Source organism: Drosophila erecta, unplaced genomic scaffold (genome assembly GCF_003286155.1).
Source record: "Drosophila erecta strain 14021-0224.00,06,07 unplaced genomic scaffold, DereRS2 tig00000305-arrow-arrow-pilon, whole genome shotgun sequence".
NCBI lineage: Eukaryota > Metazoa > Arthropoda > Insecta > Diptera > Drosophilidae > Drosophila > Drosophila erecta.
In genome coordinates this window covers 207,840-222,252 of record NW_020825220.1, presented here as the reverse complement: position 1 = coordinate 222,252, position 14,413 = coordinate 207,840, and the positions used below count along the sequence as shown (strand labels likewise).

The window sequence follows — 14,413 nt, the reverse complement described above, 5'->3', positions numbered from 1 at the left end:
TTATTAAATGGTTCTTTTATTAGAGCCATCTGCTCTGAATTTTGGTCTGTTACGAACTAAATACAAATCAAATTTATTAAGGCCACCAGGCAGCGGACTCAGCAGAGCGCTTAGTCAGCTCCTCGTGCCGTCTGGAGTTTCAGGCCTTCAACGGTCACCCACCGCGCACATGCCCGCCTAGCATTACGCTGACCCTTGTACATCGCTTTCGTTAAAGTGAAATGCGTTACTGAGCTGGCTCAGCGTCGTCGATATTATTGTTGGCACATTCGGTCTTGGATGGCATTTCGGCGGGTCGTTGCACCCCTCTGACTTGTTCGTGTTAAGTCCTCCTTGTCTTAAGATGAAGTCGTCCCGGATTCAATGGTCTTAGACGGTTGTTGACGTTTGGCTTTCAGACGGTAGATGAGAAAGATTATGACCATGGTTATTGAGGCTGTGGAGGAGACAGAGCAAAAGATCCAGGTGTTGCGTGATGGCAGACTGGATTGAAGGTGGTTGATGTGCTGCAGATTTTTAACGCTCATCCGTGAATTGATGACAGACTAAGGCGCTCTAGATGTTTCAGAACGTTTACTTGAGCCATGGCTGAAACTGCGGCTTTTTTCTTTGATGTTCCGATATTGTTGACGTAAAGGGTGCCGTTTACTTTAATTTTTTCGGTATATGATACCAGGTAAGTTCCTAATATTAATATACTAATATTCCCTTTTCGTCGGTGATATTCATCGTTACATCGTTGGTGATGAGCGTTCCCTCGTCATGGTGACTGGGTCCAAGTGTCCAGGCTGGGTGTTGCAATGGGCGACCATGCCAGAGATGAGTTGTTGTGCGCAGGTTGGCGCTTTCGATCTCCTGCAGAAGGTGGTGCCCGCTGATACATTGCAGTCCTTGACGGCGAAGGTTTCCGTGACCATCCTACCGTCCTCGAAATCTATGATTCTATTTTCATGCTATACCAGGAATATTCTTATTTTTCTACAAGTTAACAAAGGCTTTGGAAATTTTATTAAAAAGTACAATAGGTCTCGATTTTTAAAAGTTTTTATGCTAGCTACCTCTAAAATATCTGACACGCTAACGCTTGTGGGATGTTTACTTTCAATCTCCCTTACGTCATTCAAGATTATTGGACCTATTTCGTTTAATTTGGAAAGGGTGATTGCAAGTATTAAATTTTCAAGTGTTGAATTACAACACGGTTTTTTGCCAAAATCGTCTCGTACAAATGTTCTGTGTCTAAGTTGTCCGATTTTAAAATAGAATTCATGGATGAGGTCAGTGTGTTTAATTGCAATTGTATTTTGTCGTTTATTTCTATCTGTCCGTTTACCGAGTCCGTTAGCTGCCGTTAGCTGTTGAAGTAGCAAGTTTCCTAACCTAAGTGCGAAAAATATAAAATATAGAGAGTAAGAAACGTCACTAAAGTATAAAAAGGTGATAATATAAAAAAATTTATAAAAAAATATAATATTAAATTGGGCACCCTCTTACCGAAGGTTGTCCTTATGGACCACCCTCCCTTTAAAAAGCAATATCGTGCCCAGATCAGCCTCAATGACCTCTTCTGAGCAGAGTGGCGTTAATTTGGTACGCAGGCGTCTGTCGGTTTTTAACCAGACTTTTTCGACTACTTGGTACTGCAAATTACCTTTGTGTGCATTTGAGTACCTATCTGTTTTCTCTTGAGCCTCTTTGATTTTGTCTCTTATTGTGCCCGCAAGATCTGGTGGAATAGCGTGAACTATTTCATGAGGCTTTTTATTTGTAACCGAGTGGACAGTTCTGTTATATTCTATTGTTGCGAATAGAATAAGGTCGGTCGCCTCGGTTATGTTTTGATCTATCTTGATGCACTGTGCGATTTCCGCTAGGGCGCTATAAAATCTCTCAGCTTGGCCATTAGATGTGCTGTGCAACGGGGGCGCATTTGAGACCTGTATACCATACCTATTTTCTAGGATGGTTCGTATGGTTTGTGAGTTGATAGACCTTTCATTGTCGCAGTAAACTGTTTTTATTTTGGGGAACAGATTTATTAGTTGTAGTATCGGAGTTTTGATATCTACGATTGCTCTTGAATCGATTGGACTAGAGTGAATTTTGAAAATCTGTCGATACAAGTTAGAAAATGCTTTTGATCAGTTGAAAATATATCTATATGGATAATTTCCCCAGTATAACCGGGAATTGGTGTTTCCGCTATGGTTTGTGACGATTGTATTTTGCTTTGGAATACGTTCTGCAATTTGCGGTGATTTCTGCCGCTAGCTGGCTAATTTTGGGAAAAAAGTAGTCACGAAGGACCTGTTTTACTTTTTCCTGTCCTGCTCTATGGTCTCTATTGTGTTCCGTGGTCATATTTGCCCTTTGTTCGGTACTGTTTGCTATATCAATCACCATGCTCTTACAATGTCTACATGTCGTCGAGGGAAAATTCGAGCTGAATGAAGGCGAGTATAGGTAGCTAGCAGTAGCTAGGTAGGTAGGTAGGTTGCATTGCCGACATCTATTTTTACTAAATCTGTTAGTGAGCGAAGCAATGTTGTGCGGTCTGTAAATCGCACAATGTGACGTGTTTTTTATTTAAAAAGGATGATTGACTTTATAGACGGGAAATCCGCTTGTTCGATCACTATTTGGTTCCTGAAACAGTTTACAGGTTTTTCTGTTGACTCTACAGATCAACGAATCCTCGCTGTGGATATCATTATCTAAAGCATTTACGTTTTGCCGCGACAAGGCGTCGGCTACGTGGTTTTCTTTTCCCGGCTTGTACCAATTTTTGCACCAATTTTTCCGTTGTCACCTTTTAGAATATTCGTCAGAAGTTTTGCGATGCTAGCATAACTGGCCAATCCCAGAAACTGAACAATGTGGATGGAGGTTGAAATTCTTTTATAGCCTTAACCTTTTCAGGTGAAGTTTTAATTCCCCTCGGGACACTATGAATACCAAATATTCTACGTTCTCTTTAAAGAACTTAGATTTTTGTACAGACAATCTCATGCCTGCATCGCACAATATTTTTAAGAACCGTGTTTATATCGTTGACATGGCTCTCCAATGTTCGACGTAGACATAGCAAGTTTTACCGATGTGTTCTCTCAGAACATCATCTATGGCCCGTTGGAAAATACTAGGGGCATTTTTTAAACCAAAGGGAAGTCTGCAGAATTCATACTTCCCGTTGTTGGCCGAAAAAGCTGCCTTTTCTCGATCGCTCTCTGTGAGCTCAATTTAACGGAAGCCCGACTTCAGATCAAGAGTCGTGAAGTACTGAGCTTTTCCAATGTTCGACAGTATGGTCGATATGGATGGTATAGGATACTTGTCATCAATTGTTTTCGGATTCAGTTTCCTGAAGTCAATAACGAGACGTTTCTTCCTATGACCTTCTTCGTCCAAACCCTTCTTATCAACAACCCAAATTGGGTTATTGTATGGCGACCGGGATGGCCTTGTTATTCCGTCTGTTAGAAGTTGTTTAACTTCCGTGTTGACGAAATCGGCTACACCCATCGGATATGGGTAAAGTTTTGAATATACGGGTTCCCCGTCAGTGCGGATCGTGGCGACCGTATTTATATTAAAGGGGAGGGACTCGTTTGGGTCCGCAAAGGCTTTTGATCTGTTTTTGATCATCTTTTTGAAATCTTCGTTGACGGCGTCCACGTCATCGATGTTAATAAAGTTTACATTTCTGCATTTTGAGTAAAAAATTTGCTCCGTACCATGATCATGCTCGATGATGTTTTTTGTTAGATCAATTTTTGCGTTGACCCTTTTTAGCACATCTAGTCCAACAATTCCGTCATATCCGTTCAGGTTGTTTAACAAGAAGAAATATGACTTAACATTGAATAGATGGATCAGACACTTTTGTTCTATTTTTGTATGACCATGGATTGATGTGACTTCGAATGGTGTCTCCACCGGTTTGAAGTGTTAGAGGTTAGGTTAGGTTTCTGTTAGAGGTTTTATGTAATTTTTGGAGGCTACTGTATCCAACAGTAACCTAATTTCCCGCCCCGCTATCGTACGAATTATGTACGGCAGCAGGGACGTTCCCCTAAAAAATTACATGATTCGGAATCGGACGTGTTATCTGCCTCGATTTCCGCTGCTTCGTAGGATGACTTTACCCTATACTCCTGGTCATTTCACTGCTCTTGAGTCGTCTGCTTGAGCTGTCTGCTTGCCCCTGAATTTAGAACGTGATGTGGGGCCGACGTCCATTGGTTCAGGACCTTGGTTTTGCGTATAGCCTTTCCGAGGATTATTTTATTCATTGTTCTGTTGCGTTTGGCCTTTATGTCCTTGGTTTTTAGAAAATTTAGGGACTTTAGCTTGAATACTAGTGCCCTGTGCATTATAGTTTTGGTTTTTCTGGAAAGCACCCTGGGAGTTGTTGTGGTTATTACCTTGTGGGGTGTTATGAAAACGGTTACCCTGGCGACGGTTTTCCGAATTGTAAGATTTTTCTTCTAAATTTTTATTAAAGCTTGCAACGAACCAGGCTCGTTCATTGCAAGACTCTGCCCGTTGAGCCGGCTAATGCTGATGGCAAATCTTTGGGCGCAGCTGAGAGAACTACCCGGTCACAAAAGCGTTCAAAGCGTCATGCCGTGATCTATTATTTAAGATAGCGGCAGTACCTGTGTCATAAGACAACAAAGTCTTACTAATAATAAGAGTTAGCTTTTTCTCAATCTCATTATAAAAAGTCATTAGGGGAAGTTCTCCTTGACGCATAGTAACCATTTGCTGCTGCGTAACCTCGATGGGAGTTTGTTCTGCATATGCGCAGTCCATTGTAACTATTATAGCATCAAAATTAAGTACTGTATTATGTGACGTAAGCATTACTCCCGCGGGGCTTATTACCTTGTTACGTATGATTCCTACGGCCTGATAGGTTCTAGAACTACCCAAATATGGTTTGTAGATTTCGTAGGCGTTAACTGCTGCGGTTCGCCATGCGACATACTCATCTTGTTTGCCGTCAAAAATTGGTATGGACTTCACCAAGTCTAGTGGTTCATTACAAGGGATAGCTGCGTTGTGTGGTATTTGCTCGCATAACACTAAGGGTCCACCCTTATTTATTCTCTGCCTATTCTCAACCTCTTTAAGCTTGTCTGAGAATATTTTTTGTTGATGCTCTAGTGCGCCATTTACGGCCGCTTCCATGAGTCTAATTACATCTTTATTACTAATGGTACCTGAGGTTTTCGCCTGTTCCTGTGTTGGTGTTGCCTCTTGTTGAAGGTCCTGATTTTGATTTTGAAATTCTTGATCGTTAACCATTTTTACTTTGTCTGTAAAGCCGTCTATTAAGTTTTTTAATTCTATATCTTCATCGGTCTCAGTACCGTCAGTGTAACCCCCTTGTTGGTTATTAGTTCTTATGTCTTTATAGCTCTGTATTAAGTCCTCGTCACTGTCGTTGTTTTCGTTACTGTTCCTATACATCGGACAATGATAAGTTTATGATTATTTATTTTATAATGTTTATGAGAAAGAATTACTTTTTAGGAAAGACTTTAATTTTCCTTCTTCATTTTTTTAAAACATTTGTAAATGAAAATCACAGTACTTGAACTTTTAATTGCAATCAATCCCTTTTTATTTGTTTTATGTCGTTATTTATTATGTGTATTTTTTTTAAAAAGAGGTTGACGTTAAAAGAGGTAAATTGAAAATAAAGATCTCACTTACATGATATATTGGTATATTAAAATGCAGCGAAGACGGTAGCTGGTTGATCCGTTTATCCTCTGGCTGTCGTTGATTTAGCTGTTTACTGTTGATACGCAGGGGTTTCACTGTTGCTTGTGGAGCGTTGTTTTGTTTTTGTATTATTTTTTTGTTTTTGTGTTGCTGTTCACTGTTGTTGTGCAGCGATCGAGTCCAAAGTGTTTTCAAAGAAAACCCGATTACGAGACCTTGATTTCTAGATCTTTTTATTACGGATTTTACGTTATAACGACACTTAAGCGCGTTGGGCGTCAATTAAACCAAATACGTTTGTATTATTAAATGGCTCTTTTATTAGAGCCAACTGCTCTGAATTCTGGTCTGTTACGAACTAAATACAAATCAAATTTATTAGGGCCGCCAAGTCTTCGGTTGGAGGCAGCGGACTCAGCAGAGCGCTTAGTCAGCGCCTCGTGCCGTCTGGAGTTTCATGCCTTCAACGGTCAAAACTCTCACGCCCATATTTTTACAAAAAAGAGTGATATTTTTAATTTTTGAACATATCTTGTAAATTTCTTTAGATTTGCTAAAAAACTTTTTAACACGCCCACTCCAACGCCCACAAACCGCCCAAAAAGATTTTCCGCCCACACTTTTAAAAAAATTTGATATTTTTCCACTTTTTTATATATGTATATTGAAAATTTGGCAAACAACTTTTTGCCACGCCCACTCTAACGCCCTCAAAACGCACAAAACTCTCACGCAACACTTTTAAAATTATTTTTATTTTTTCATAATTTTTACTGATTTTCCAGAAAATTTTGAAATTTCTCGTTTGCACTTCCACTAACTGAGTAACGGATATCTGATAGTCGGGGAACTTGACTATAGCATTCTACCTTGTTTATTATTAATATTTACCAAAAAATGTGTGTGTAGTTTTAAACTTTAATGAGTTTACAAAAACGTGTTCATTCAATGTGTTACGCTTGAGATCTCGGCATCGACTGCTCGTTAATTTTCTTGAATATAGAGATATTTTCTCACGTTCTTAGAAACGACGACCACTTCACATCTCTCGACCTACTTGCTCTCTGGCTTGTTTCTTATTCCTACATTCAGGGCTCCTGACTAAGTGTTCGTAAAAATTGTTTTTGGAATCAGCTAGGCTTGTTCAAAGGACCTTCGTCATCTTCCACTTTGTCAAAATCATGCTGGGTGTTCGTAAAAAATTTTTCATGAACTCAGCTACAGTGAATGTTTTCAAAGGACCTGCGCCATCTTCCACTTTGTCAAAATCATGCCTGTTTGTAAGGACCAAGAAACTTTTCCTTTAACTTAAGATACACCATACTTATTGGAACTAGATCGTTGACTTTGTACTGCTTTTCGTCCTTTCTATTAAAATAAAAAGTTCGCCTGTTTTCTTCCTGCAATGTTTCAATATTCTCCTTAGCCTCCTGCCGCATCTGATTAAGCTCTTCTTCTAACTCCTGTACCAAAGACTACTGAACCTGCTTGTTAAGCTCTGAACTGTGAATAACACGAATGTCAACACCTGATAACAGTTTGAACGGATATATTTTATTACTTCTGGGTTCGAAATTGTTTATCAATTGCTGAATTTTACCGACATGTTTGTATCAATTTACAAGGTTCTCTAGGCTCATCTTTGACAAAATGGGTACTACGATTTTGTGCATTCTTTCCACCTGAACGTTACCACGAGGTACACCTGTAACGATCAATAAATGCTGGATCTGTTGTTCATCGCAAAATTCCTTGAAAAAATTTGATGTGTAAGCTGAACCACGGTCTGACACAACCCTGAATGGGTTACCAAAAATTACCGCCTGTCTCTCTAATCCCTCCTGTCTACCTGCTTTTGCCTTTACTAAAATGCACTCAAAACAACTTTTGAACTACTTTCAGCACTTTGTTTTTAACTTAGCAACGAAATACGATTTGCCTTCACAAGCCACAAGCGTGTAGTGCAGGCCTAAATCGGAGACCGCTTGGTCTGCCGCGATAGAGACAGAGACACTTGGGGACCGCTAGGTCAGCCGCAAGAGCAAGAAAACCCTAATTCGGGTACCGCTAGGTCAGCCACGGGAGAGAGAGAGACGGATCGGTGTACCAAGCCGGGTGGTAGACGGGGAAGGAAAATTACTACTACTTCGAGTTATTACCATAACCTGATCTACTGATCCGGTTTTACCAAGACTTTGCTGCTGACTACTGGATTCGTGCTACTAGGTAGGTTTACCTCACCAGATCGCTGTCCGCTGCTCAGTCTCAGTACACGCTTTATAAAAGCCCTGGCTAGGCCAAGTGTTTCCGCCGTCTGTGTGGAATTTGCCTGGTTGGCAAAGCCTGCTTGGTCCAGTGTGACTCTTCGCCCGTGCTCGTAGGCGCGAAAGCACAAACATTTTGAATTTGTGTTAAGTCTATTACATTCTCCTTATATATATTCTTTGTGTACTCTAGGTTTTGACCTTCAGTTTATTAGGTATTCTTTAATGTGCACGGTACGCATCACCCATTGGAAATGGTACGACGATTAGTTCTCTGTCTGGGTCCTTGAACAATATCTGATTAGAAATGTAGTATTTTTTATAGACCTTCGTTTCGACTAAACTGTTGACTGCTTGTGTTAGCTTATGTATTATAGTCTCTGTCAAAGCATAACATGAGAGAGAGCGTCTACATGCCTTATCTTTGTTCCTGCTTCGATTTTGTAGTCATAGTCTTGTAAAAACATCGCCCATCTCGCCACTCGCAACAGAACTTTTTCTTTTTCATCGTCATGGTAAGCCCATTACAATCTCTTAAACTTGGTTCCTAGGATATACAAATTAATTTATAAGTAGTGGATCAGGGGACGGTCCCCCGCTGCAGTCACTGTGCTTTGGCCGGTTGGCCGATGAGCGTAGTCCATAGGTAGCGGGTGGTCGTTCCTCGCTCTAGTTGGATATCACTAAGAGCGTCTAGCCGGCTGGCTGTAGTTCCTATGTTAGATTAAGAAGATTATGTTGGAAGGGGAACTACCCTTCTTAACTGCTGGCCTACAGACACAATCAGCTTTCAAAATGATAGAAGATATTTAACGGCTGTTGTCGGAGTAATTAGCTAATTATTAGTAGAGGTCTCGCTTAGAACTGAATACAAAGAATATGGAAAATATGAATTTACCCTAGCTCCAATGCATCACGCCATAAGCTCATGGTCGGCAAGCCGACTCAGCATTTATGCAGCGCAGTTCGGTGCCCCGGCTATTGGGTGTCCGATTGCCGCTGCTGACCGTTCTTTGCGTGGAGCGCTGAACTCAGTTTGGGCGCATCAGCATTTTTTATATGAAGCTACTTAGTTGCTAGGGCATTATAAACGTGAACTATGTTGCTGCTTTTATATTGGTCGCTCTATCAGTTGTTAACTTACACAAGCCTTTTGTCAAAGTCAAGTAAACACAAGCAAGTCAATTCTGCAATAATTGCTAGTACTTCTCCTTGATCCTTTTGCAACAGTACTGTACAGTTGCAACAGTACAGTAAAACCAAACTAAGACGCGTCAAACTAAGACGCGTCCGTATGTATCTGTGGATCATACAGTTTAAGAACTGGTTTATTGGTCAAAGCTGCTTTTAACTGTTTGAACGCAACTCTCTAAATTCGATTTGCAATATTTCCTCATAAGATCTGACAAAGGTTTAGTTATGACCGCATGTCCATCAACGAACTTCCCAAAAAAATATAACTTTAGTCCAAAAATCGTTGTATAGCCTTTCGATCAACACAGCCGGTGATTTTGATATGCCAAAGGGCACGTACAAAAACTCGTATTGGCCTTTCTGAGGTATACTTTTGGGAGTTGACCTCTACCGGAACATGGAAAATCCCGTTGGGTAAGCACAATGCTGTGAAAATTTCCCCTTCTTGTAATTTCTCAATCACTATGGCCATTTATACCTATAGAAAATTGTGTCTAACAGTTTTCTCGTTTAACTTGCGAACATGGCCATTAAACGTTTCTGTTAATTCTTTGAAGCGTATTCTACTGGGTTTGATAATCTTTTGGTCAAGCCACTCCAGAACCTGCTCATCCATTACCCTCTGCTCAGTGTAAGCGATACGTCAAGCATGCTGAGACACTGGTTTGTCGTCATTAAACAAGATTTTCATGTGGATCGGACAATGAAAGAATCTTTTCGGCTTTTACTCTTTTATCATAAGTTATACAACACTTCATTGCGCATGTGGCAAATGCGACTACTCTTCCTTGATTGCTGTCTGCTATAAAGATACCAGATAACTCTGAAATTCGTTAAACAATTCCTTGCATCCTGGATCTGCTTTTTGAGTCCTGTCACAACATATCTGTCTGATCTCGGTAGAAAGTCGGTACCATTTCTCGTGATTTTCTTGTCTAACATTAGTAGAAGAGTTCTACCTAAAATCGCATCAAGTCATATGTATTCGTCGGGTTCCATATGTTACGATTTGACTTCCTCCGATTCAAGTCAAACATTTTTCACCTCCCGTCAGGTTTCCTTTTCCTAACATAAAATAAATGGCTGCGACGTAGCAAACAAAGATCTGCTCCAGTATCTACAAATCTCTTGAAAGTTATTTTTCCGAATCCAATGTATTTCAACTCTAGACCTGAAAACGTAAAAATGATTGCTTTGTCTCGCCTTACATCTGTACTACATTTGTGTTCTTCTCCTACTTGGCTACAATTTTGACATTGCGTTGAGCCGCCTTATGTCCTTGTTGGTTGCATCTGAAACATTTGTTGTTTCTTTTTGGACCGTCTCTTTTTATGTTTGACTCGTCCCTACAATTGAAACATTTGCTAGTCTTCTCCACTACTTTAAGTAACTCTTTTTCAGCTTTAATGAAATGAGAGTCATACTTGAATTGCATATGATCGCTTTTTCTGGTATTGCATTTGAAATTTGAACTGCCTTATAGTATCGGCTTGGTATGAAAAGCCTTTGTTGGGTCAAAACCCAATTAGAATAATTTTGTTTATATTTGGATTCCGCGCGTTTGAATGTTGTTAACATAACATCTGTTGTATGATGCTGCCAACTCGTACTAGCGAATGAGTGGCAGATAGGAAGAGAGAATAGAATTATCGCTCGTGTATTTGCGCACAACTCATAGCAGCAGCTGCCGGCTATATTCAAGGGTCTCCCGCTGCATCCCTGGACGTCGTTGGAGTGGACATACCATCCTTCAAGTGTAATCGTCACAATTTGAGTCGACATCTCGGTCCTTCATCTATACATCTATAGCCCCACAAGCACCCCCATACAAAACCGCATTCTGCCGCAACACATCGGTTGCACTCTAGGCTTGGGGAACGAAAATTTTCCACTACATCTCGTCGTCTCGCTCGCTCTCAAATACCTTGTACGGCAAGGCACTACCAGATCGAAAATAAATAAAGTAAACAAACATCTGCAAAATGTCTTCGCTGGAGAAACTCAAAGCTCAGCGAACGAAACCTTACACGTATGAGCAAATCCAGCCAGGTTTCGGCTTGAATTTATCTCCGTTGGAATTGTCTTGCCGTTTGTCGATTTTGGAATCATATTTTAAACTTGCTTTATCCTCAGGATAAAGCTTTAAACTCAGGAAGCCGTAGAGCAGATGGAGCCAGCTGCGACGCAGCGCAATACTCGCTTCGAAATAGAGGAACTATTTATGCACGTCAAGGTTTGCATTCAGAAACAATTTGGACCAGACGCAAACAGCACTGCCATTCATGAATCCACGGTTAATTTTGGGCACACATCTGCAGTTAAGCTCCCGCGCTTATCATTGCCGACATTTGACGGCAAATACTGCGAGTACAAAAACTTATCTTGTCGTTTAACCAAGTCGTTGGCCACCAGCCATCCATGAGTAAGATCAAGGCTCTGGACCGCTTAAAGCAGCGCTATGACAACCCAACTCCCGTATTCTTGGATAACATACCGTCACTCTTCGCATTGCGAACTGTCGCCAAGTCAAATGGTCAGCAGTTTCGCAGCCTAATCGATATCCGATTCCAAATATTTGGAATCGGATAAGAAGCCTACTGCTGAAGCCCCTATAAGTCAACCAGGTGGCCATAGGTCGCGCTCGCTGAGGAATCAGTCAAATCGGTCCTTCAATTGCACAACACAAACTTGTAACATCTGTTCACAGACAGACCACAAGACCTTTAGATGCCCAGAACTAATCAATCTCGCCCTAGATAATCGCCTCAATGCAGTAAAGCGCTACAAGCTATGCATTAATTTCCTTGTCAAGGGTCATCTTGTAGCCAACTGCCCGTCGACGCGGAGATGCCACTCATGTGCATTACCGCATCACTCGCTGCTTCATCGGCCGTCACCAGGATAGGCTGCAGCTCCCTTGTCACTACCTCAAGCGGAGTCTATACAAGTTTCGGACGCAGTCACACATACTCACACGGAATCTCATTCCGATTGTGTCATCCTGGCCGCTGCACTGATTTTGGTCAAGGATATATCTGGAAGCTACAGAATTGGAAGAGCGCTTCTGGATTCATGTTCTCAGGTAAATTTCATAGCTTCAACAAGTCTCGCCGCATCGATTTGCTTCTAGGCACGCAAACCTTCGTCGATATCTTAGCTGTCGGCCAAGTTATATTAGGAAAGGATCTGCCAGTACTTCAGAAAACGTTACTTGGATGGATTATGTCTGGTCGATGTCGAGTTCTTCATCAGTGCTCATCTATCACACCAGACAAAATTTAGGAATAAATTTAACGGCTATGGCGCATCGATTATGTGGAGATTCCCGAGAGTACACTTACGCCAGAGCAGCGAAACTTTGAGGAGTTCTATGTAAAAACGGTACGACGTAACTCAGATGGGCGGTTGGATGTAGACTACCATTTGACCATGGAGGAGCCTCATTCAACATCGCCAGAAGGAGAATCCTCTCTCTCTCTCTCTCGAACGCAGTCTATGCAAAAGGCATAAGGATCGCCAAGGATTCAAATCACTGCAAGTTTGTCCATGATGCTACAATCCAATTTTTGCAGCTACTAAAACTACGCTGGGACAAGTCAGTACCCCGAGGCATTCAAACAGCTTGAATGTCCCAGCTGCGTCGCGATACACACTCTTCAGATACATGGCTTCTAATCACAGCTAATCACATCGAAGTCCAGAGTGGCTCCCACCTTAAAGCTATCTCTGCCAAAATTAGAACTTTTTGGAGCACATTTGTTAGCACAACTTTATCAAAAAACTATTAAAAACTTCGCAGATAGAGAGCCCACCTTGTACTTATGGTGGGGCATGTTACGTACGCCCTATTTGTATATTTATAAGACTTTGCAGATTCGCACATAAAACCATCCAGAATCTAAGGCAGAGGAAGGTCTACAAACATTTCGCTTAACTATACGGAATGCAACCCAGAAAATGCCGTTCTGCAAAAAACGGGTGGCATAAAGTCCAACAGCCGCAATCGACCCCACGGAAATTTTACTCCAGTAACGGGCATAGTTTAGAAACAGGGTATTGACACCCAAAACAGGGGAAATATGAAATATGAAATATGACTCATGACCAGATTACCAGAGTAGCTACGAAAAAGCTCTGAGCCGATATAAGAAGACTTCAGCCAATCGAGACAGTTAAGTTCTTTCTTCTTCTGGAAGGTGTCATACTCGGGAGAAGACTGTCTGAAGGCAAGGCAAAGATTGCTGTCCAAGGTGAAAGGTCTTGATCTTCGCTTCAATCCTGCAGATTCCAAGGTCCTGGACGGGAAGGACAAGTGGCGGGCCAAAGAACAACTCATCAAGGAAAAGTCACTTTCGAGCCAACTGACAGGAAGTCAAGCGGGCGCCTTGCGAAGGAAGACCGCCAGTTCAAAGCAACACACAAGAAATTTCAAGATGGGCGGCACGGAGTCCAAGGCCTCCCACAATGCTGCCGTGGAGGTGATCGACTACAAAGATGAGATCTTGACGGTCGCGGTGTTGCAGGTGCTTCTTCAGACTAGTAAAGGCCTAGGAGCGGTCAGTGCAGCGGCGTAGTGCCGGTAACCATACATTGAAAAAGATTGTGTCCAGCATTTCGGAGCCTTAATAAGTGCATTGGGAAAGGCGGAGTCCGTTGGACTTTGTTCGATTTTGGGGTTTTTCCACTTGACCTTGGTTCTGGGATTTGGGTAACAGTTTTTATCTTATCTATTGGTTGAGTACAATTGCGAAGTGTAGGGTAGTATTGGGTATGCTTGTTGTGTGTGTACTGCTGTGTTGTAATAAGTAGGGACTAAGGGACTTATGGAAATGTCACTATATACATACAGTAGAATCTTATAGCTTATAGCGTCAGTCCGGTTATTGCGACGGAAACTCGATGGCTTCGTTGGTCCCCATACAAATTTATATGAAAGGACCTCCGGTTATTACGTCTGCGCTTTTAGCGACAAATCGACGAGATTTTTCATAATTCAACCGAATATTGCGTCGTGCCAAAAAAAAAAAAATACAGACAAATATTTGCAATAATTTACAGTAATAGTTTAAAATAATTACAAAAAAAAATACAAAAAGTTTTGAAAAAATTTTATATTTATATTACAAGACAAAAATTACAACTTCGAATCGGAGACAATTAGATTTGAAGTTGGAGTGCGAGTTGATCGCTTAGCAAACCCTTGCCTGAGTTTGAGTATAATC

General features: G+C 41.3%; 1 protein-coding gene across 1 annotated transcript; it reads left to right on the top strand.

The window, feature by feature from the left end:
- The first annotated feature begins 423 nt into the window (after positions 1 to 423).
- LOC113564680 lies at positions 424 to 14,207 on the top strand. Its single transcript, XM_026983520.1, has 3 exons — positions 424 to 472; positions 13,331 to 13,417; positions 13,476 to 14,207. The coding sequence occupies exons 1-3, from the start codon at positions 424 to 426 to the stop codon at positions 13,763 to 13,765; spliced, it is 426 nt and encodes a 141-aa protein (XP_026839321.1). The 3' UTR covers positions 13,766 to 14,207.
- The last annotated feature ends 206 nt before the right edge of the window (positions 14,208 to 14,413 follow it).

What these genes read in the sequence shown, in the direction of transcription:
- LOC113564680 (XM_026983520.1), top strand. Translation starts at nt 424, where the DNA reads ATGGTTATTGAGGCTGTGGAGGAGACAGAGCAAAAGATCCAGGTGTTG. An exon ending in GCAAAAGATCCAGGTGTTGC is followed by an intron (nt 473 to 13,330) that starts GTGATGGCAGAC and finishes AAAAGCTCTGAG; the next exon opens with CCGATATAAGAAGACTTCAG. An exon ending in CGGGAGAAGACTGTCTGAAG is followed by an intron (nt 13,418 to 13,475) that starts GCAAGGCAAAGA and finishes TCAATCCTGCAG; the next exon opens with ATTCCAAGGTCCTGGACGGG.